This window comes from Oncorhynchus keta, chromosome 2 (assembly GCF_023373465.1).
Source record: "Oncorhynchus keta strain PuntledgeMale-10-30-2019 chromosome 2, Oket_V2, whole genome shotgun sequence".
In the NCBI taxonomy this organism is placed as follows: domain Eukaryota; kingdom Metazoa; phylum Chordata; class Actinopteri; order Salmoniformes; family Salmonidae; genus Oncorhynchus; species Oncorhynchus keta.
The window spans coordinates 60,384,882-60,406,355 of record NC_068422.1 but is presented as its reverse complement, the minus strand read 5'-3'; the positions used below and the strand labels follow the sequence as shown (position 1 = coordinate 60,406,355).

The 21,474-nt window shown below is 40.7% G+C and overlaps 2 protein-coding genes and 1 long non-coding RNA gene across 4 annotated transcripts in view; 1 reads left to right on the top strand and 2 right to left on the bottom strand.

Moving 5' to 3' along the window:
- Positions 1-89: 89 nt before the first annotated feature.
- Positions 90-6,736, bottom strand: LOC118362724 (uncharacterized). The gene is made up of 7 exons (XR_008070713.1): positions 6,578-6,736; positions 4,636-4,708; positions 1,269-3,415; positions 805-941; positions 511-648; positions 301-369; positions 90-187 (listed from the first exon to the last, which is right to left on the bottom strand). It is a non-coding gene; the product is annotated as an uncharacterized LOC118362724 (long non-coding RNA).
- A 5,547-nt stretch (positions 6,737-12,283) lies between these two features.
- Positions 12,284-21,474, top strand: part of LOC118358099 (synaptotagmin-13-like) — a 45,606-nt gene continuing 36,415 nt past the window's right edge. Inside the window, exon 1 of one of the 2 annotated variants that reach the window (XM_035735558.2) lies at positions 12,284-12,731. The gene's annotated coding sequence lies outside the window, so the exon portion shown is untranslated. Of the gene's footprint in view, positions 13,048-21,474 lie in introns of both variants that reach the window. The other variant, XM_035735567.2, reaches the window with a different exon arrangement.
- On the bottom strand, positions 15,057-19,163 carry LOC118358106 (CD59 glycoprotein-like). The gene is made up of 4 exons (XM_035735575.2): positions 19,048-19,163; positions 16,842-16,923; positions 16,252-16,356; positions 15,057-16,163 (listed from the first exon to the last, which is right to left on the bottom strand). Exons 2-4 carry the CDS (start codon positions 16,894-16,896, stop codon positions 15,964-15,966), a joined length of 360 nt encoding a protein of 119 aa, XP_035591468.1. The 5' UTR covers positions 16,897-16,923; positions 19,048-19,163; the 3' UTR covers positions 15,057-15,963.

Sequence of the window (21,474 nt, the reverse complement as noted above, 5' to 3'; positions counted from 1 at the left end):
AATATCTTTAGGAATGTAGTAAAGTAAAACTGGTAAAAACTAAATAAACAGTAAAGTACAGATACCCCAAAAAACTACATTGACCATACCAGATGTGCTTCACCAGGTTCTCACACATATGGCTCTCCACGTTAGGGGAACCAGTAGGGTCCAGGACAATGGCAGAGTGGGTCCTGCAATTGCCATCCTAAACGCAAGCGGTAATGTCAAGTCAGTATATCAAAATGGCCTCAAACATAACATATTCAAGAATAGTACTGTCCAATCTCTCACTAAAATGGCCAATCTTGTGCAGTTTACCAAGAGTATCCAGTGGTAATTTCCCACGTTGCAAACTCCAATCCAGCAACTGTGCTGCTCCAGACTGCTCTACAGGAATAGGAGTAAAGATACATTTATACGGTGTGGCAGGCAATATTTTGTCAGAAAGGTGGCAGCTCTCCCTACATTGATCCCTCTAGCCTCTTATTTAGAACCATGACAAAAGCAACTATGCGGACATGCCTTTACCTTTGACAAGGTGTTCTTGCGCATCGCCAGCCACCTTATCCCCATGCAGGATAATCCCTGCCACAAAGTGATCCACAATAAATCATCCCCCTCCACTTGAAGGTCAATCCTCTTCAGTTGGAATTAGAAGTCAATTACCTACAGCAGAATGACATATGGTTGGTCAAAGTTGACGTGATGCCCAGGCAATACAGTCAGCTCAGTCAACAACTCTAATTGTACTTTATATATACAAACTGCACACATGGAAATTTCATACAATTCAACCATAACATGTGGGGGACCTTAACATACCTCCCCACTAAAGCCACTCATTGGGCTTCAACGTAAGGACGTCATGGAGGTGCAGGATGGCAAAGGATCCCTCCCAACAAAATTATTGCAGTTGCCCTGTCCACTCCAGCCGACGACATTGCCCACACTTGCTTCACCTATACAAACAGATTTTGTGCATCAAAGATCGGGTCCAAACTGCCTGACAGTACAGATGTGATCAACATGCAGTAGGAAAACATGCAGAATGTAACCAAAAGTCACATTCCACTTAATCCATTCTCCAATTCGTCATCCCTGCTGTGGTGTTTGTCAGACAGACAGGTGACTGTTGAATAAACAGGGACAGTTCAGTTTGGGACAGATCTGCATTTTGTGATTCCAGATATACATAAAACCCATGAGGACCACATGGGTTACTAAAACAGTCACCATTTTAACATACCCAAATAAGACATGTAACTAAATAGCAACATGAGACCAACCTGTTGATGAACGGTCGATTCTTCTTCCTGGTGTTTGGCTCCCATCTGGACATGCTCCTTGGTGGCACACTTATGGCCAGAGCGTTTTGCAGCCAGATGCCCTGTCCTCAGCTTTATTGGCATAGGGCGGTACACTTCCGCCAATGGCCAGTACAGCTGCCAGTCAGCGGACACACCTCTGGGAACTGTCAAATGCAGAGCAGGAGCACATCTCCATTGGCAACAGAGTAACATGCTGCTTGTCTGAGAAGCCCTGGTAGAGGAACGATTTGGTGCTTGTCACCGGGAGGATACGTCCTTTCGCCAAAATCATCCGGGCTAAGGCTGCCACTCCGATTTCTTCCATGACAACCTCTTCCTTGTGCCACACAGGACTGGATGCCTTCAGCAAAATACACCATGTCTTCCTCTGACATGTGGTAGGGGAAACTGGTGGTGAGCATTCACCTGGAAAATTGCTCATGGCACTCTGGGGTCAGGTAGAAATTCCCTAGGTTACAGTAGCCCCGCAGCACCTCCCTCAAGGCTTTGGTTTGGAGTTGGTAGAGTAGATAAACCACTGTCTACTCTGACCTTCCATCAAACCAATGCCTTGAGGACAGCATTGTAGCTCTCTGAGCAGTTGTTGGGAATTTCATCTGACTGGATGCCCAAGCTGTTGAGCACATATTGTGCACCCTTGTCCATGGCGTCAGAGAGCAACTGATGGAAATAAGCCTCGAAATCAGGGCTCCAGTGGAGGCACACACTCTCCAGTGTGCATTCGTAGTCACTCCTTGATTTCGTGGCCAAGAGCTCTTTGATGGCCTGCTGGTAGTCGGGCCACACCGTCGGCACCCTCTGACCCCATCTTCTGCGTCACATTGTTCGAGATGTGGTTCCAGCAATTGACTATCCTGGCTTGCGGCAGCACAGACTGGATTGTTCCCTCAATAGCCACCTCATGGTCTGTGCAGAAGATTGAAGTTGATAGTTGGGGAATGAATGAAAGGATGTTGCGAAAGAACTCGTGGTTTTCCATGTGCCGGGTGGTGTGAATGAGGAATGCCAGGGGAAGGACGGGTACCTCTTGAAATGCTACATTACTGAAAACAAGGGGTGAAACAAAAATTGCCGAGGTCAAACGCTGTGTCAGTGAAAAATGTGTGCTCCTTGGTGTTTGCTTTTAATAACTGCCTTGGCCTCTTCAACCATTTCTGGTGCTGCCACTACCAGAAGTGTTGCAGGTTCAGTCTCCATATGGGTGACAAATCCAGGGAGAATGTCACCCATCATATGTGTTGCCACCAACTCGTCCCGGTCCAAAACAGTGATGTCCCTTGCTCGACGAATTGTGTTCTTCACTTGTGCCAAGTTGCGAGGTCGGTAAACTGGCATGAATGATGCATTTGGGGGTGGTGTTGGGTTATTGGTCATATCAGAGTATACTTTGCTAGGTGTTTCAGTCTTTCGTCGGGACATTTCATCTATAATTAAGGTAGCTGATCGGATTAAATCCCTTGCTTGCGGCCGTTGGCTGTTACCGTGGGTTGGGGACATTGGTGTGCCTCTTCACCAAAGTAGTGAATTAGCACAGGAGTTTCAGGCTGGTGAAGCAACTCATACTCCCTTTTTTGGCACCCTGGTGCTTCCTTTCCTGCATAGTACCGCACCCTTAGTTTTGGTGAACGGCGAGGAAGGCTGTGAGATCCCTTCTGAATCCATCTTTTTTGGTCCGCCTTCCAGTCCTCACATGACGAGGAACTACCTGCAAACAGAAAAATGTATCCAGGCTTGGGTTGGAGTGGTGGAAGGTGGGATACCTTAGCGGGATCAAACATTTCAGCTGCTTGTGCTGGTGTTAAAGGTAGCAGCCGCGTGGTGTATACTTGCTGGGGTAGTGATTGAGGGGACCTGGGGATAGTGAATGGGAAATCTGGGAGATGGAGTGGGGTTGTGCATTGGCCATCCTTCCCTTACTCCACATGTCGTATAGTTGACGGCGATAGCTGAGGGTGTTAGACCTTTCCAGTTCAATGACCATCACAGAAAATAATCCATTTTCTTGATGGTCGCTCGCTGCTGTAACTTCCTCTGGTGAGAGGCCTAGCCTTTCAACAACTGAGGCAATGTCATCAAAAGTTGGGGCCCTCTTTCTCTTTGGCATTCTGACAAGGAAATTTACATTGGTATAAGTATTGAGATTACACTTAGGACAAGTTTAAGACAGTTAACTAACTATATGGAATGTTGTGGAAAAATATCCCGAAGTGCGTCAAATGGTTTACCAAGCCAGACTCGGGTACATTCAGAATGAAATTGAGCTGTTACATTCTACATAAATTACATCATTTTGAATTCAAATCTGCATGCAGAATTTGACATTGAAGTTAAAGGAAATGGATTTAAAGTGAATTCTATTCTTTGAAAAAAATACTACCATAATCAATGATAATTTCTAGATACATGACTTGCCAAATCATGTCTAAGCAATGATTACTTCCAGGGAGGATGGAATTACGCTATCATTCATAACCAGTGGGCTGCAGGTATAAGCGACATAAAGCAGTAGCTAGGGGGCCACCTACCAATATTATTAGGATTATTTTTTTTAAAGAATTCAGTCACTTACTATTGTATTAGAGTAGTAAAATACACAAGGTGAAATTTAAATTTGGTTATGAATCAGCAGTTGGTTATCAAATAAAAAGTTTGTCACATACACAGTAATACCTAACAAAACGTTTGTTTCTAGCTCCCACAATGCAGTAATACCTAACAATAGAAAACGATCTTAAAAATGGATATAATAAATATCAGAACAAGTTGTGTCAGCTACAAAAATGTAGATTGTCGAGCCAGTTTTCTAAACTTCTTATAATTAATGGCCCAACACCGATTTTGTTAAGTCACTCTCACTCAGATATGGTTAACATACATAAGTCTTGACAAAACAGTATAGAATTGCAGGAAATTCCCTGTAATACTGCTCCATGGCAAACTGAGTCTAATTGCATGACATGTATTCTATTTCTCTCCACTGTCGGGGTGGGGGCTAAAATGTTTTGCCAGCGAGGTGGGGGGGCACCCCAACAAAATCTCAGTTAGGGCCCCCAAAAGGCATGTTAAGATCCAAATGAACAGCCGAATATGGACAGAGGGGGACGTGGGACTTCATCCACAAATCATCTCAGAGTAATTGTTGATCTAGGATGTGTATGAGTCTATAATCTTATTCTTGTTGTAAACTGCAAAACTGATCCGAGAGGAACACTTCTACTCTGAGACACTTGATACGTAAGGCCCCAGGTTAGATTGAATGTTGACACTTGGCCCCTGGGGTTGAGTGGGGTCATATGGGTATCAAACTTCATGCTAATGAATTTACCTGGAGTAGGAGTGATGAGTTATTGCTGACGTGGATGACGCAGAGGCTCAAGTGTCTCCACTGTACGAGATATCTGTGGAATGGTACAGACAGTATACAGGTCAGAGGTCAAGTCTATTATATGCAAATAACACGATTGAGTTGTCAAGCTGACAATAGTGGCTCGCTCAATCTTTACATATACCCCTCCTTTCTTCCTCCCTAAATGTAATCACTGATTATAAATAACTAGAAGGGTTAAACCCATGTAGTGGAGCCCTTGGTTTGACCTGCCCAATCCTGTCTAAGCAGTGACCGCTTCATTGAGGGAGGAAGGAGTTGTGCAGTAATTAGTGCCAAACTTCTCAGTTCTCCCAAAGTGCACCCATTCAATTCTCAGCATGAAGAGGAAATATGGTGCAAACTCATTTTAGCCTAGCATGTGCCAATCTAAAGCTTTTACATTTATGGAAAATAGTGAATAATATTATGTGCGCCCATCTGGAGAAGTGAGTGTTTGATGTTATTAAACTAAATTGAAATCATGATCATTAATTATTTCTTAGACAGACATCCGACCAAATTATTGAAAAATATTTACAGGCCACTCAAAACTACAAATTAAGAAGACTAGAAATGAAATGCCTCACCCACATTCAAAGTATGTCAACATGAACAAATATAGCGATGTGCAGAAAATATTTGTCATTTCAGTTGTCATTGATTGGCATTTCCCCTCATCTCAATTCACATGTCATGGCTACATCTTGTTGAACCTTTCAATTTAACTGCATAATAGACCAGCCAACATGGGACAAGTGCTGGGGGGGGGAAAAAAACAGTCACATGCTAGATCAAATAGTGAAATACCAACAAAGTTTGGCATGATGTCATCCAGAATGTGGAAATTTAAGGCCATGTGCAAGGGGTCAAAGGTTACAATTGGGCAGAATGGGTAGTATCACCAATAACCAGAGACTGGATGCATTATTAGCATATTTGTATACAGTTATGCTTAAAGACATACACATGCACAGAAAAGACAGAGTTCATTTTTCACCCGTTAGATGGAATTTCTCTACCCCAAACTGTCAGATATAGTTTTAGTAGTTCATGAAGGTCTTCGGACAGGAAAGTTGTGGTTAGTTAATGGCACACTTTGACCAAAATGGAGAAATGGCTTGTTTTTTGTATAAAAACAAAAAAGTTACATTTTCTGATAGGGTCTACTACATCATAGGAGAATGGTCTTTAGTGGTGCTGCAGACCACCAAGGTAGCAGACCCACTTTCAACATTTCTGTGTATTTCCATAACTGTAAAGGCAAAAAAACTATTAAGGTAATACATGCATGCATGTTTGTCTGATATTGACCAGAATGACAGATTGCATTTACAGGGCATTTCACCTGCTTGTTACTAGTGCCATTCTGGGCCTAAAGATAAATTGAACCGTGGACCCCTTGATCATTCTAAATTCCGGATGTCCTCCACCCATATGGTGTTCAGTCACCCCATCATTTCATATAGCCTGGATGACTGACTGACTGCAACAACCCTTTTTCAAACAGTTTGTCAACAGTGGGTGATCTAATATCCATTCAAACACAGGAATAGTCACAGAATTAGAGCAATACTATTTCAATTCCTATTGTGCCCCAAGGCCCTCAATAACCTACCACAGGATTTTCAAATTCAAGATATGTAATTTAAGTGACACGACACTCAAATAAAATTGCGAAGTGTTTTCATTAAACTACTTTTGAAATGTGAAGATCAATCTAAAATGTAAGACTTGAGGGTCACGTCCTTTCACGTCCTTTAGATGGTTGATGTGAATGCGCTGGCTTTGAAGGAGTCTGGTTGAGGCACACTGGGACATGACATTGGCATGTTAAAATTATCTTTATATGAATTTTGGCGTGTCTTGTGTAAAATGTGATGCTAGAACAAATAACCCTTACCAGTCACAGCGGTGTCAATGAATTGTTGGAGGCACGTTCCACGTTGCAGACGACTTTTAAGGCGAGTCGAGACTGATTTAGATTAACCTCGATTTATAAATAACCGCTTAATATTGTTTGCAGCTCAATAATTCAGTCACAATTCACCCTTGAGCGATCACAGTCTTGACGCTCTTGAACACGGCAAAGGCGTCAATCTATGATTTCAAGCACGTATAACGAGCACCTAAACGACAGACACCTGTGTAGCATTGACGACATTTCAATTTGCAACAATGTGTGGTCAATTAGACATTAACGACCAGGAATGACTCGACACCCTGTAAATACTTGACTTAACCCTTGTGTAGTCTTAACATTCTGTTTAATCCCCTGTTTACTCAAAAATGACTCACCTTCACTGAACCCTGAAAATAAAGCAGCTTAATTGAATTGTAAAGGCCAAATCTATTATGCATGAAGAAACAACCAGTCATGCATCAAACTTTATGAATATCTGGGTTTTCCAGAAAGACTGCATTTAGTCAGTGGACACCACATTTTTTTTATTACAACACACCTGTCATAATTGTTTTCTTCACTAAAGTAGAGGTTTCTTATCATTGCTAAAAGGTACTGCATAGGTATAAACATGTTTTTTTTCAAGAGATAGCACTTGTATAGTGTAAAAACAATAACAGTCTTGAACTTTTTGGGCAACATAGTGATATGAAAGTCCATGGATAATAAGAGCACCTCCTCCCAGCTGCCCACTGCACTGAGGCTAGGAAACACTGTCACTACCGATAAATCCACAATAATTGAGAATTTCAATAAGCATTTTTCTACGGGTGGCCATGCCTTCCACCTGGCTACCCCTACTCCAATCAACAGCCCTGCGCTCCCCACAGCAACTCTGAAAGAGCTGCAAAATCTGGACCCCTACTAATCAGCCAGGCTAGACAATCTGGAACCTCTCTTTCTAAAATCTGCCGAAATTGCTGCAGCCCCTATTACTACCATGTTAAGACCTCTCTTTCGTATCGTCTGAGATTCCCATAGATTGGAAAGCTGCCACGGTCATCCCCCTCTTCAAAGGGGGAGATACTCTAGACTCAAACTGCTACAGACCTATATCTATTCTACCCTGCCTTTCTAAGGTCTTTGAAAGCCAAGTTAACAAACAGATTACCGACCACTTCGAATCTCACCGTACCTTCTCCGCTATGCAATCTGGTTTCAGAGTTGGTCATGGGTGCACCTCAGCCATGCTCAAGGTCCAAAACGATATCATAACCGCCATCGATAAGAGACATTACTGTGCAGCCGTATTCATCGACCTGGCTAAGGTGTCACGACTTCAGCTGAAGTCGGTCCCTCTCCTTGTTCGGGCGGCGTTCGGGGGTCGACGTCACCGGCCTTCTACCCACCGCCGATCCACTTTTCATTTTCCATTTGTTTTGTCTTTGTTTTACACACCTGATTTCAATCCCACAATTACTGTTCCATTATTTAACCCTCTGTTCCCCCATGGATTTTTGTGAGGGATTGTTTATTGTATTTTCGGTCTGTCATGGTGTGCGTGTATTTGTTACTTTGTATATTTGACATTTTGAGTAAAAGTATGTTGATTACTCATATCTGCTGTCCTGCGCCTGACTCTCTACACCAGCTATACATAGGACCCATTACATAAGGCTTTCGACTCTGTCAATCATAACATTCTTATTGGCAGACTCAACAGCCTTGGTTTCTCAAATGATTGCCTCGCTTGGTTCACCAATTACTTAAATGCTGCCATCCTGCCCTGGTTGTCATATGGTGACAAGGACTATGTTATTTAGCTTTTCTTTGAAAAAAATGTATCTCTTTCACATTGGGCGATTTCTTCTTCATCTGAAGATGATGCATTGTACTCTGGGTTGTGTTATTCTCCTTCTTCAGATTCCTCTTCCGAATCATTGTTCTCTTGATCCTCCAGGACAGTTGAAAAAAGCATATCTACGACCTGTTGGGGACTGAAACGTGAAAGAGAGCAAAGAGAGAACTGGGGGGACTGTAATCTGCGGCACCTTTATAGCCTCTGACTGCATTCCCCACTAGTAAACAATGAATGGTTTTATTTCAGACCAATAGACTTAGTTTATTTTTGTCTGAATTTTTTTACATTTTGTCTGTGACTCGTCTGGGGTCGTGGAGGGGAGATGCTGCATATGCACAAGAAAGTTCTAGTTTTGTCTGAGTTAAATCAGTAGCACACAATCTAACTTTCTCATTGTGTGTGTGAGAGAGAGTCTTTGTGGTTTTTGTGTTGTGTAAATGATTGTATAAATGCTGTGTGAAAAATGACCATAAGACAATCTTTGTACTCTGGTGGTGTACAGTTTTCATGGAAATATTAACAAAGGCAACGTTTCACTTTTTCTAATGTTGGGGTCACTCTAGGAAAAGTAATCAAATATAAAGTTGAGAAAACATGATTTAGGGGGTTTTCTCTGCTGTTAAACATAGTGGATCATTTGTTTTACCCTTAAGACAACACAAGGGTTAAGAGGCAGGGTTGGGGTGAATTCCATTTCACTCATCAATTCAGGAAGTACAATAAAATTCCAATTGACAACATCTTCAATGCTGTCAATAAGGATTGAAAAAAAATAGGAATTGGAATTTGGTTTACTTTCTGAATTGAGCGGAATTAAAATGGTATTGAAACCAATCTGGCAGGAATACAACCCTTGGCTGCAAAAGCCAACTTTTACATGGGGGACATTTGGGGGACATGAATTTGCTTTTAAATAAATGGCTGTTTTAAAATGTTTTGTATATGGACCACATGTTATGAGACAATTATTAATTATAGTAAAATAATACGTTTGCTGCTTTGTAGACCATTCAAAGGGGTTCTGATACCTGGTGTCCATGAAAAACCCCACATGTTATGATAGCTTAGAAACAGTAGTAGGTAAATGAAGGGAAAAAGGTACAATAATAAGATGATGGAATAACATTTCTAGCGTCTAGTTGCTGGTAATTGGAAACGCGTACCTTTCGAGTTTCGTCCCCCATTCCTAAACATCCATCCTATAGTGTAGGTTTTGAAGATTCATAATCTATGCTTGTAGTCATCAGAAGAAGATTGAGGAACGGTTGGTGGATCCAAAAGGTACAAGCCCCCACACCATTCTCCAACCTCTGAAATGTTGTCTTTGGTGTGGGCATTTTCAAGTATCCCTTAACATTTTGATTCTGTCTTGTAGAGTAGTGGTTATGGTGGTTAAAGGAGGTTTTGAAAGTTCAAATCCCAGAGGAGCAGTTAATGGGGTAACTTTTTTCCCTTGTCTTTGTGGGCCTGAAAGAGCAGACGAGGTATGTAGGGGGACAGAGGCTAGTTCCCATCAAATAGCAAGAATGACGTGACGGCTTGTTTCGAATGTACTTTAAATAGAGTTGTGCTAACATATTATGCTGAGGAGTAACAATACAACCAATCTCTGAAAAAGCCTACTTTTACCTGGGGGCATGCTTTGTAGACCATTCAAAGGTGTTCCTAACCTTAGTCCCCCTGAAGAAACCCACATGTTAGTTTAGAAATAGTTGTAGTAGTAGTTATGGTGGTGAATTACCAAAGGAGAGGTTGTGAATTAAAATTCTTGCAAGAGCATGCCAACTTGCTTTTGTTGCCTTGACAGAACAATGTTAAGGTGGTGTTCCGGAAGGACATTAGACAGCAAAGGAAATTGGATTATAAAATGTTAGGTTACAGCAACTAGTGTTGAGTAGGAGTGCTGATCTATGATCAAACCCACCCCTGTCCATATAATCTTATTCCAAAGACTGATTCAGTATGATCTAGACAAAGCTGATCGTAGAACAGTACTCCTCTGTACGCATTTATGAAATGTCTCAGGCTAAGAATGCTGAACTGGAATCAGTACCCCCCCACACCCCCCGTCAAAGTAATGTTATTCATTCTACTCAGAAATGGTGAACAGGTCCTAGTTCAGCACACCTACTTCAAGCCACCAAGTGAATGTTGGGTCTTGGGTGCCAAATGTCTTGCTTCGTAGTTGAAAAAGTACCCAATTGTCATACTTGAGTAAAAGTAAAGTTACGTTAATAGAAAATGACTAAAGTAAAAGTCACCCAGTAAAATACTAAGTAAACATCATTGCTAAAATATACTTATGTATCAGTGGTAAAAGTATACATGATTTGACCTTCCATATATTAAGCAAACCAGACAGCGCGATTCTCTTGTTTTTTTATTTAAGAAATATCCATGGGAACACTCCAATACTCAGACATAATTTATAAATGAAGCATGTGTTTAGGGAGTCCGCTTGATCAGAGGCAGTAGGGATGACCAGGGATGTTCTCTTGATAAGTGTGTGAATTGGACCATTTTCCTGTCCGGCTAAGCATTCGAAATGCAACAAGTACTTTTGGGTGCCAGGGAAACTGTATGGAGTAAAAAATACATTATTTTCTTTAGAAATGTAGTTAAGTACAATTAAAAGTTGTAAAGAAACAGAAAGCGTAAAAGTACAGATATAAAAAAAAATGATATATAAAAGGAATGTAGTGGAGTACTTTAAATACATTTTTGTTAAGTAATTTACACCAGTGGACTTGAAAGGAACACCTCAATTACCTCGACTAACCGGTGCCCCCACACATTGACTCTGTACCAATACCCCATGTATATGGCCTCCCTAGTTTTTATTTTACTGCTGCTCTTTAGTTATTTGTTACTATTATTTCTTATTTTTTACTCAACACATATTTTCCTTAAACCTAAATTGTTGGTTAAGGGCTTCTAAGTCAGCATTTCACTGTAAGGTCTACCTACACATGTAGTATTCGGGGCATGTGACAAATACAATTTAATTTGTTACACATGAAAACATGTTGTGAACCTGGTGTGACATTATTGAAACTGTGCTGACACCTAGTGGACATCAAATGGAACTACACCACACACACTATAACCTTAAAACAAATGGGATGCTTTATATACGTTGCTCTTTTTTATTAGACGCTAATATATATGTCCAATAAACAGACGTTCAGAAGTCGGAATGTGAAGCACAAACGACTGGAAAGTGTTAGAGTTGCGTAAATTCAAATCTGGTATCAGGATAAATATAACAATGGGTCACCGATTTTATACTATGTATTTTTTATTAGCTAAGTAATAAATGGCAAATGCAACTTTCGTATTATATATGGGCTCACAGTAATACCACGCAGGGCAGGGCAGAACAGAGAACTGACAGGATGTATGTAAACAGTATTCTTTATACTGTGATAGACAGTTCCAACCCGTCTGTTGGCCTATCACAGTAGAGACTGGGCGTGGTTTAAACTTTCTCAGCCTATTGCAGGCGCTCAGGCGGGTCCCCGCCTCTTGGCGCTTCTGTAACTTGCTTGTGAAGAACGTCCAGGCTCTCATGCTCCATACCGTTATCTCGCACCTGGCTCCTGTTATCTAACAAAAGACCGCTTGTTCTCGCAACACCCCGCTCTGAATGTGCCCCCTCCCAACTAATTTGAACAGTTCCTGTCTTCATGCTTCTCTGTATTTTTCCATCATGAGAAAGTCCCATGGCCCTGATACTTTTAACAATGTTTCAAGTCAGCTATGTTGCATAACACATACATACATCCACACAAGCCAACAGCAGATAATATTCAATCATATATATGGTAATGGCTATAATGTAAAATACAGGATCCAACAAAAGTTATTCAATAGCAGCTGTAGTGAATCAAGCATCTTGAGGTTACCTGAAATAGGTCAAAGCATATATTTGAAATGTTCGAATTTATTTCATCTTTATTTAACTAGGCAAGTTGAAGTAAACAACATCGACACAGACACAAGTTACCTGCTATATTTGGGAAACAGGATTAACACAGAGAACTTGTCAAAATACAATGTATGTTTCTGTAGTACGAGTAGGCTGGTGTATGCAGTATCATCGGTAACAATTGTGTACAAGCCACCTAGCTAATAAAATACTGGGGCTAGAGGTCGTTAGTTACATTTCAACCATAGCAATTCCCTCATCGAGGCGCAACAGAGTTCAGCGGCGAATGCCGGAAATAATAACTAAACGGACGACAAAATGGTGGAGGCTACCAGAATGAAGAGACATTTTTCCGAAAAAACGTGGTGAGTGAAAAACGTAATTACATAGCTCACTTCCAAACCAGTATCTCATTCTACCGTTATACGACTTTGTATGCGTTGTTTGTTGGCAACCTTGATATTTACGTAGTATTTGGAACGGATTCCTGTTGGAACGTTCCACAAATTATACCCACCCATTGTACGAAGACGCAAAGCGTTTGATGAGGTGAAGGTTCGACTCAAGAGAATGAAGATGGACTACGCACTGCTGTAGCCAGCCAAATTGAAGATTGTGGTCAACGGTTCGCCTAATAAAACTCTACACACCTAAAGATGCTGCTGTGTTAGACTCTCTCGGGTAAATAACTGTAAACTGCTCCTCCGAAGCATTGGATAACTTTTATTTGAATCTGATCATGAAGCAGTGGTGTGAGTTCTCACGTGCTCCTGTTCAGTAATATTCGTATCGTTATTATTTTTCTTGCTAAAGTAACTGCCGCTTTTAGCTCAGACTGAGATATGTGTTAATCTGTATATTGGTGCCCAGGCTTGGTTTTAGGTGGAAAATCCTCAATCTTCTATGGACTTTCATATATATATATATGCTCAAAAAATAAAGGGAACACTAAAATAACACATCCTAGATCTGAATGAATGAAATATTCTTATTAAATACTGTTTTATTTACATAGTTGAATGTGCTGACAACAAAATCACACAAATTATCAATGGAAATCAAATTTATCAACCCATGGAGGTCTGTCACACTCAAAATTAAAGTGGAAAACCACACTACAGGCTGATCCAACTTTGATGTAATGTCCTTAAAACAAGTCAAAATGAGGCTCAGTAGTGTGTGTGGCCTCCACGTGCCTGTATGATCTCCCTACAACGCCTGGGCTTGCTCCTGCTGGGTTGTTGCCCTCCTCCACATCTCCTGATGTACTGGTCTGTCTCCTGGTAGCGCCTCCATGCTCTGGACACTACGCTGACAGACACAGCAAACCTTCTTGCCACAGCTCACATTGATGTGCCATCCTGGATGACCTGCACTACCTGAGCCACTTGTGTGGGTTGTAAGACTCCGTCTCATGTTACCACTCGAGTGAAAGCACCTCCAGCATTCAAAAGTGACCAAAACATCAGCCAGGAAGCATAGGAACTGAGAAGTGGTCTGTGGTCACCACCTGCAGAACCACTCCTTTATTGGGGGTGTCTTGCTAATTGCCTATAATTTCCACCTGTTGTCTATTCCATTTGCACAACAGCATGTGAAATTTGTCAATCAGTGTTGCTTCCTAAGTGGACAGTTTCATTTCACAGAAGTGTGATTGACTTGGAGTTACATTGTGTTGTTTAAGTGTTCCCTTTATTTTTTTGAGCAGTGAATAAAGGATGAGGCTATAGAGTGGCTATGCAGACTTAGTCTGCATTGGAAAGTTGAAACCCACCTTTAAGGTCTTTACATGTTTAATTTTCGGGTTTCATGTAAGTTTGGGTTCAGATCGTTTGTTTATACTAGGTGAGATTGAAGAGTTGAACACATGGGGAAAGGTACCACCCCATTTTTACATTCGGATTCAGTCTGGATATTGGTTGGGTTAAGTGCATTGGCAGGTAACAGACTGTGTGTATGTACATGGAACATTAGAGGGAGCCAAAATCCCATGAAAAGGAAGAAGGTACTGTCTTTTTGAAAAAAAGAAATTGATTTTGCAAGAAACTAATTTGGATGATAAGGAGCATCTGAAATTACAACAAGGGGGGGGGGGGTTTGTCAAGTGTTTTTCTCATCATTTACATCCAGAAGTAGAGGTGTAGCAATTCTTGTGAAAAAGAAATTACCCCTTAAAGTGTTGAATTGTGTGAAAGATCCATTAATTATAACAAAATGACCAAATGTTACTTTACAAGGGCAGAACATTTACATAATGAATATTTACTTCCCCCTGCCCATCCCCCTGATTTCCTCACTAAGGTATTTATAGACTTCTCAGAATTAAGCTCAGACACTGCAGTGATTTTAATTGTTTGTTGAATCCCCTTATTGAAAAGTTTCCCAGCAGTATAGCTTCACTCTCTCCTCAAGCTAAGTCACTTAAAGCTATTTTTGATCTGGGGTATTCTGATGTTTGGGGAACCTTTCATCCCTCCAACAGAGAGTTAACTTTTTTCTCTGCACCTCATGGATGTCAGACTAGAATAGATTACTTTTTTATGCCCAGGACATCTTTGCAGTCTGTTTTATCCGCTAGGATATGAAGCATAATCATATCTGATCATGCGGAGGTGATCCTGGACATGACAGATTGGATGCCCCATTAAGTTAAGACATTGGAGGTTGAATATAATCATTCTTAAAGACCATACATTTACATCATATTTTATTACAGCGTTTAACTTCTTCAGGGTAGGAGGCAGTATTTAGAAGTTTGGATGACTGAGGTGCCCAAAGTAAACTACCTGTTACTCAGGCCCAGAAGCTAGGATATGCATATCATTGGTAGTATTGGATAGAAAACAAAATAAATGTCTGAGTATAACAGAACTGATATAGCACTGATTATAATGGCTGTCTATGGTAATATATAAGGGATACCTCCCAGATTGCAGTCCGTACGGCTTCCAGCAGATGTCAGTCTTTAGAAAGTGTTTCAGGCTTGTTTGAAAAAAATTGCGGTGAAGGCATTGTATGTGAACAAATGTCTCTCCCAAAATGATCAACATTTAGTTCCAAATTCCACATCATGAATTCCACAGTATTTGCATTTTTAATTATACAATCAATACTTTGTCCACTCAATCACAGACCCACAAACATTTCTCAAATTATCCCTTACATTTAAGCACATCATAGTAACTTTGGGTCAACAAACTATAGACAACCTATTGGAGCAATACTTGGTCATAATTCTGAGCAAACCCCCTTAGATGGAAATTGTTAGTCTATTTTACAAGCCTCAAAATAGGATTGGTTGAATGATATACCTTTTCCAAACTCATGACCTGTGAGCACGTTTCCTATTTTCAGCCCTTGGGCTGAAGCACAAAGCATTGGTAATCAACAAATAGGTTATCATAGAATGCTTTAAAATCCAATTAAGTGCAAAGTGTCAAATTCAATATTGCAAATGTGTAGCAGTAAGTCAGGCAAGTAAGGCAGAATTTCAGCATGAGCTTTTAGATCTTATCTTCCTGCTTGCCGTTCCATCAGTGGCTTCTGTTGAGTAGAATGGCAGCATTAGAGCTTCTAAGATGTAAGTGTGAGGAGAGGTTACTGCATACACCACCACATCACTGCCAATGAGGCAAGAAGGCCCAGCAAGGGCTTGCCAGTGCCAATGGATGTGGCTCCATTGCATAGGTCACTGGTGCAACAATCAAAGGTAAATTTTGGTACAGTTGGAAACATCTGGGCCAATCGATTGAAGTCGCAGTCAGAGACCTTGATGCACTGCCGAGTTGTCTGTCCCCCTGTGCCAAATAACATATGAGTTACAGGGTAATGCAGAGAAATCGGAGGATTTTCATAATTTGATTCAGATTACACATTTTACGGCACCTCTCTCAGCTAGTGTCAGGCAGGCATCCTCATCAACACGGCAGTCCTGTGTAGTTGTGCAGCTCCCGGTGTCATCCTTGCATTTGACACAGCGGATGGCAGAGCCTGAGAAAACCAGGTGAGACACTTAGCCCTTCACATGACTCAAATCATTCCACTACCATTTTGATTAGCTACTGTGACTTGGTCAAATGTGAAATGCTCCATCCTTGATTGCGATACAGTTTTAGAAAACTTGAATATCATCCAAAAATAACTTTACATATACAAATGTCCACTCATGTTTTTGTTTCGGAAGCTTTTGTTTCCTCCTGAGTTTTCATTAGCTCAGGAAGTGCAATGCAAAATACTTCTGTGAGAATCTGTTAAAACGGCACACAGTAAATATATATTTTTGTATTTGTAAAATAATTTTTGGGTGCTATGAACATAGTGCGGTTTCCAAAAATGTATTGTATGCAGTGATTAACGGTTAGACAGAGCATTGTAAATGTGAACCATGTGGCTATATGACCTTCAATTTTCAAGCGCAAGGCGTGACGCAACAGTATCAAAGAAGCAACTTTAATGGCAGAAAAATTATTACTTACCCAATCCAAATATTGCAAAACAGAACACTAAGCACATCCCAGGATAATTATTCATGATTTGGATTTCTGCTGACTGTCACGTCTGGATAAAAAGAGACAATAATCATTTAAAACTATAATCCCTAGTTGCTAAATCCATTTTTGGGCTTGTAAATTAATGATATATACACATTAATTTTTGAAGAATAACTTCAATGCCTCAAGCTTATTTCAACTGTTGTATCCCATCAAAGCCCAAAATATAAACGTGTTTTAACCATGTTTTGAGGCTATCATTTTGATAGCAGTTTATGAATTAGAGAGTTACATTTCTCCAGGCCCATCCCTCAGAGTTTTACCAAAACAGGGTGACTTATTGTTTCAATGAAGGACTGGCTTTAACTAGTGATGGGGGTAAAAACCTATACAGTTACATATCGGGATATGTTTGACGCTATATCATATCGACAATATCGCAATATACAGTTTGCGCTAGTTGGCTCTACCTACACCAACACTCCTTTTAATCTTTCATAGTTTGTTCTCCATCTTTAAAATAGGGAGCCTTTGTTTTCAGCACTTGTATTTCCCTGACTGATCCAAACTAGTCCTCATGGCTCTTGTCCCTAGGCAGCAGACATATGGGGAGATATGTTTGAAACATCGAATCACAATGCATATATCGGCACCGGCTAAGTAGTGTGACAATGGGTGAGTTCGTAAAGTCACTCTGGCCATCTACTCCGATTTCAGAGCACTCTCGTCTGAATATGCCAGAGCGCAGAATAACTGATGCATTTACAAAAACTCAACACCCGTTGAATAAGACCGGTGTAGGTAAACGTTGGCCAAAAAAGCGTAATTAAATTGTTGCCGGCAGCAAAGTTGCACCAACGCTCTGGATAACATGAAACCAGCACAACCAGCTCTGCAAGGGCGAGTAAAATGGTCAGAGTGAGGTCTTCTCTCATTTGTGTCTGGAAGTAGCTAGCCAACGTTAGCCAATTGGCTCGGGTGCTTGAATGCCGTTGAGGTCAGAACGGTCGGATCAACCCTACTCCTCGGCCAGAGCGTCCAGTGTGCGTTCTGAATGCTCCTAGGGCAAAACTCTAAATCTACGAATGGACAATGTGACAACGCTCTGAATTTACGAACGCACAGTTCTGGCACTTCATATTTAATTTACGAACACACCAAATCGTGAGATCACTGGCAAATCACATGACTAGGTCAAATCCAATGACACCACTTTCCGGATTACGTCCAAACGCATTCCTCAATGAAAGACATGACACATTTTTAAACGATGCTTTTTTTCCCCGATAAAAATTAGTTCATTGCATCCGCCGTGGAGCCCAGTTTTATAATATTACCATATGTCCAAGCTGCCTGCCATAGTTTAAGTAATCACGAAAAAAAACCTTATTTTAAAGGCCTTTTTCACGCTGCCATCTCCTATTAAAGCCTTCAGAACGTTCTATTCCCAGTTTACTGTTCTACTTCACAATGCTTGCTTTGCTATTGTTGGCAATGAGACCTACCCACGTTGTTTGTAGTTAAAAATGTACAACAAATTACTAATGGAATTTCCTATAGGGAAATCTAGGTATGTCTGTCTCTCGCAATGTGTATATTTAGAAAAATAAAATGGGACAGTTTAATCATGAGAATCCCCTCTAATTATTTAAGGCTGGGCAGTGTATTACGCTGTCAAACGCTAGACCAGAATGTTGCCATTTGCTAACTACTTCTCGTTATGCAGACATGAGCACACCACTGAGGTGCGGATGTTTACTTTCTACACAAGTTGGTATTATTTAGTTTCGTCCTAAGAACAGATTGTAGTGGTAAAATAAAAAGGGATACATTTTGGTGCCATTTAGGTTAAATGAAATTCTATGCATCACTCCAGTCAAAACAGGGTCTGCGAACGTTCCATTCGTTTGCTATGGGTTAGTGTTCCAGTTTAGCCAACGTTATTTTGCCATTTTCCAGCTGTATCTCTCTATATGCATCTGCCATGGCTTTGGTTTACAGTAACCTGACCAACACGGTAATTACTGATGTCCCAAATAGTCCAGGTCAACTGGCAGGACTAAGGTTACGTTAGCTACATTAGCTGTGTAGCTAAAGCTATGCTAGATAGCCAACCCCACACCACATTAACTCAAATCGTTACGTTAGTTCATACAGTGAACATTTTTTAAGGAAATAGGTCTTGACTTACCCTGATTCCTCGAACAACGAAAGCAAAATGGCAAGCAAGTGCTTAGGAACTCGGAAATATCAACCATGGCCCCTCCCTTTCAGAAAAATAAACTGCCAACTACTGGGGAACGTAGTTTGTGATGACACCAACCTATTAAGTAAATGCAGTATTATTTAAGGTGTGGTGTTATATTCAGGGTACAACAATTTACATTTCATAATACTGTATGACGAAGCATTAATAATTTAAGGACTGATTAATTCCTTAATTCCAAATACAGCCTGGTTCGAATCCAGGCTTTATCACAACCGGCCGTGATGGGAAGTCCCATAAGGCGGCGCACAATTGGCCCAGCGTCGTCCGGGTTTGGCTGGTGGAGGCCATCATTGTAAATAAGAATTTGTTCTTAACTGACTTGCCTAGTTAAATAAAGGTTAGCTTTTTAAAAATACAATAATTGACACATGACATGAGAGATACCAAGTTGGAGGTTGAAGTGCATTTCAAATTGGCCAACTATTTGAACTGAAACTCTTACCTTCAGGTAGACTAACTGATTACCCCACAACTGCCTACACCGGTTTGTTTCAGAAAATGAATGTCAGGGCAAAATTTAACAGCTGGGTTTAACAATGCATCCTTGGAATGTGCTATATTCATTGGAATAGATAACTAAATGAACTGAATTGAGAACTGCAATACAGTTGTCATAGACTGAATGCTAGTCATAAGTAAGACCAACTTACTGCACCCTACTTTACATTAGTTATCATGACATGAATGGGTGAAATGAGGCTATTGGTTTACACCAGTAGGCCAACACAACTCAACAGATGAACAAAGGAACATTGGTCAGGCTACAACAGAGGCCACTTTTTTATTATTTTTTAAAATCTTTAAAAGGCAAGTCAGTTATAATACATAACAGCACACATCTTCCTGGCAACATTGTCAAAGATAAAACATCTCTCTGAAAAAACTGAATTTGCTCTGCTAAGCCAGGGTATTTTCACAGTTGAAGTTTACATACACCTTAGCCAAATACATTTAAAATCAGTTTCTCACAATTCCTGACATTTAATCCTAGTAAAAATCCCCTGTCATAGGTCAGTTAGAATCACCACTTTATTTTAAGAATGTGAAATGTCAGAATAATAGTAAAGAGAGAATGATTGATTTCAGCTTTTATTATTTTCATCACATTCCCAGTGGGTCAGAAGTTTACAGACACTCAATTAGTATTTGGTAGCATTGCCTTTAAATTGTTTAACTTGGGTCAAATGTTTCAGGTAGCCTTCCACAATAAGTTGGGTGAATTTTGGCCCATTCCTCCTGACAGAGCTGGTGTAACTGAGTCAGGTTTGTAGTTCTCCTTGCTCGCACACACTTTTCAGTTCTGCCCACAGATTTTCAATAGGATTGAGGTCAGGGCTTTGTGATGGCCACTCAAATACCTCAACTTTGTTGTCCTTAAGCCATTTTGCAACAACTTTGGAGGTACATTTGGGGTCATTGTCCATTTGGAAGACCCATTTGCGACCAAGCATTAACTTCCCGACCGATGTCTTGAGAAGTTGCTTCAATAAATCCGCATAATTGTCCTTCCTCAATATGCTAGCTATTTTGTGAAGTGCACCAGTCCCTCCTGCAGCAAAGCACCCCCGCGCTTCACGGTTGGGATGTTCTTCAAAAGCCTATCCCTTTTTCCTCCAAACATAACAATGGTCATTATGGCCAAACAGTTCTATTTTTGTTTCATCGGACATTTCTTCAAAAAGTATGATCTTTGTCCCCATGTGCAGTTGCCAACCGTTGGACTGGCTTTTTTATGGTGGTTTTGGAGCAGTGGCTTCTTCCTTGCTGAGCGGCCTTTCAGGTTGCGTTTCGATATTGGCCTCATTTTACTGTGGATAAAGATACTTTTGAACCCGTTTCCTCCAGCATCTTCACAAGGTCCTTTGCTGTTGTTCTGGGATTGATTTGCACTTTTCACACCAAAGTACGTTCATCTCTAGGAGACAGAACACGTCTCCTTCCTGAGTGGTTTGATGGCTGCGTGGTCCCATGGTGTTTATTCTTGCATACTATTGTTTGTACAGATGAACGTGGTACCTTCAGGCGTTTGGAAATTGCTCCCAAGGATGAACCAGACTTGTGGAGGTCTACAATGTTTTGTTTTCTAAGGTCTTGGCTGGTTTCTTTGGATTTTCTCATGATGTCAAGCAAAGAGGCACTGAGTTTGAAAGTAGGCCTTGAAATACATCCACAGGTACACCTCAAATGATGTCAATTAGCCAATCAGAAGCTTCTAAAGCCATGACATTTTCTGGAATTTTTCAAGCTGTTTAAAGGCACAGTCAACTTAGTGTATGTAAACTTCTGACCAACTGGAATTGTGATACAGGGAATTATAAGTGAAATAATCTGTCTGTAAACAATTGTTGG

Bases quoted from the DNA above. Each gene is read 5' to 3' on its own strand.
- LOC118358106 (XM_035735575.2), bottom strand. From the start codon at position 16,896: ATGAATAATTATCCTGGGATGTGCTTAGTGTTCTGTTTTGCAATATTT. The intron at 16,357-16,841 runs GTAAGTAATAAT...TGGTTTTCTCAG, and splicing joins TTTTGCAATATTTGGATTGG to GCTCTGCCATCCGCTGTGTC. The intron at 16,164-16,251 runs GTGCCGTAAAAT...TATTTGGCACAG, and splicing joins CCTGACACTAGCTGAGAGAG to GGGGACAGACAACTCGGCAG.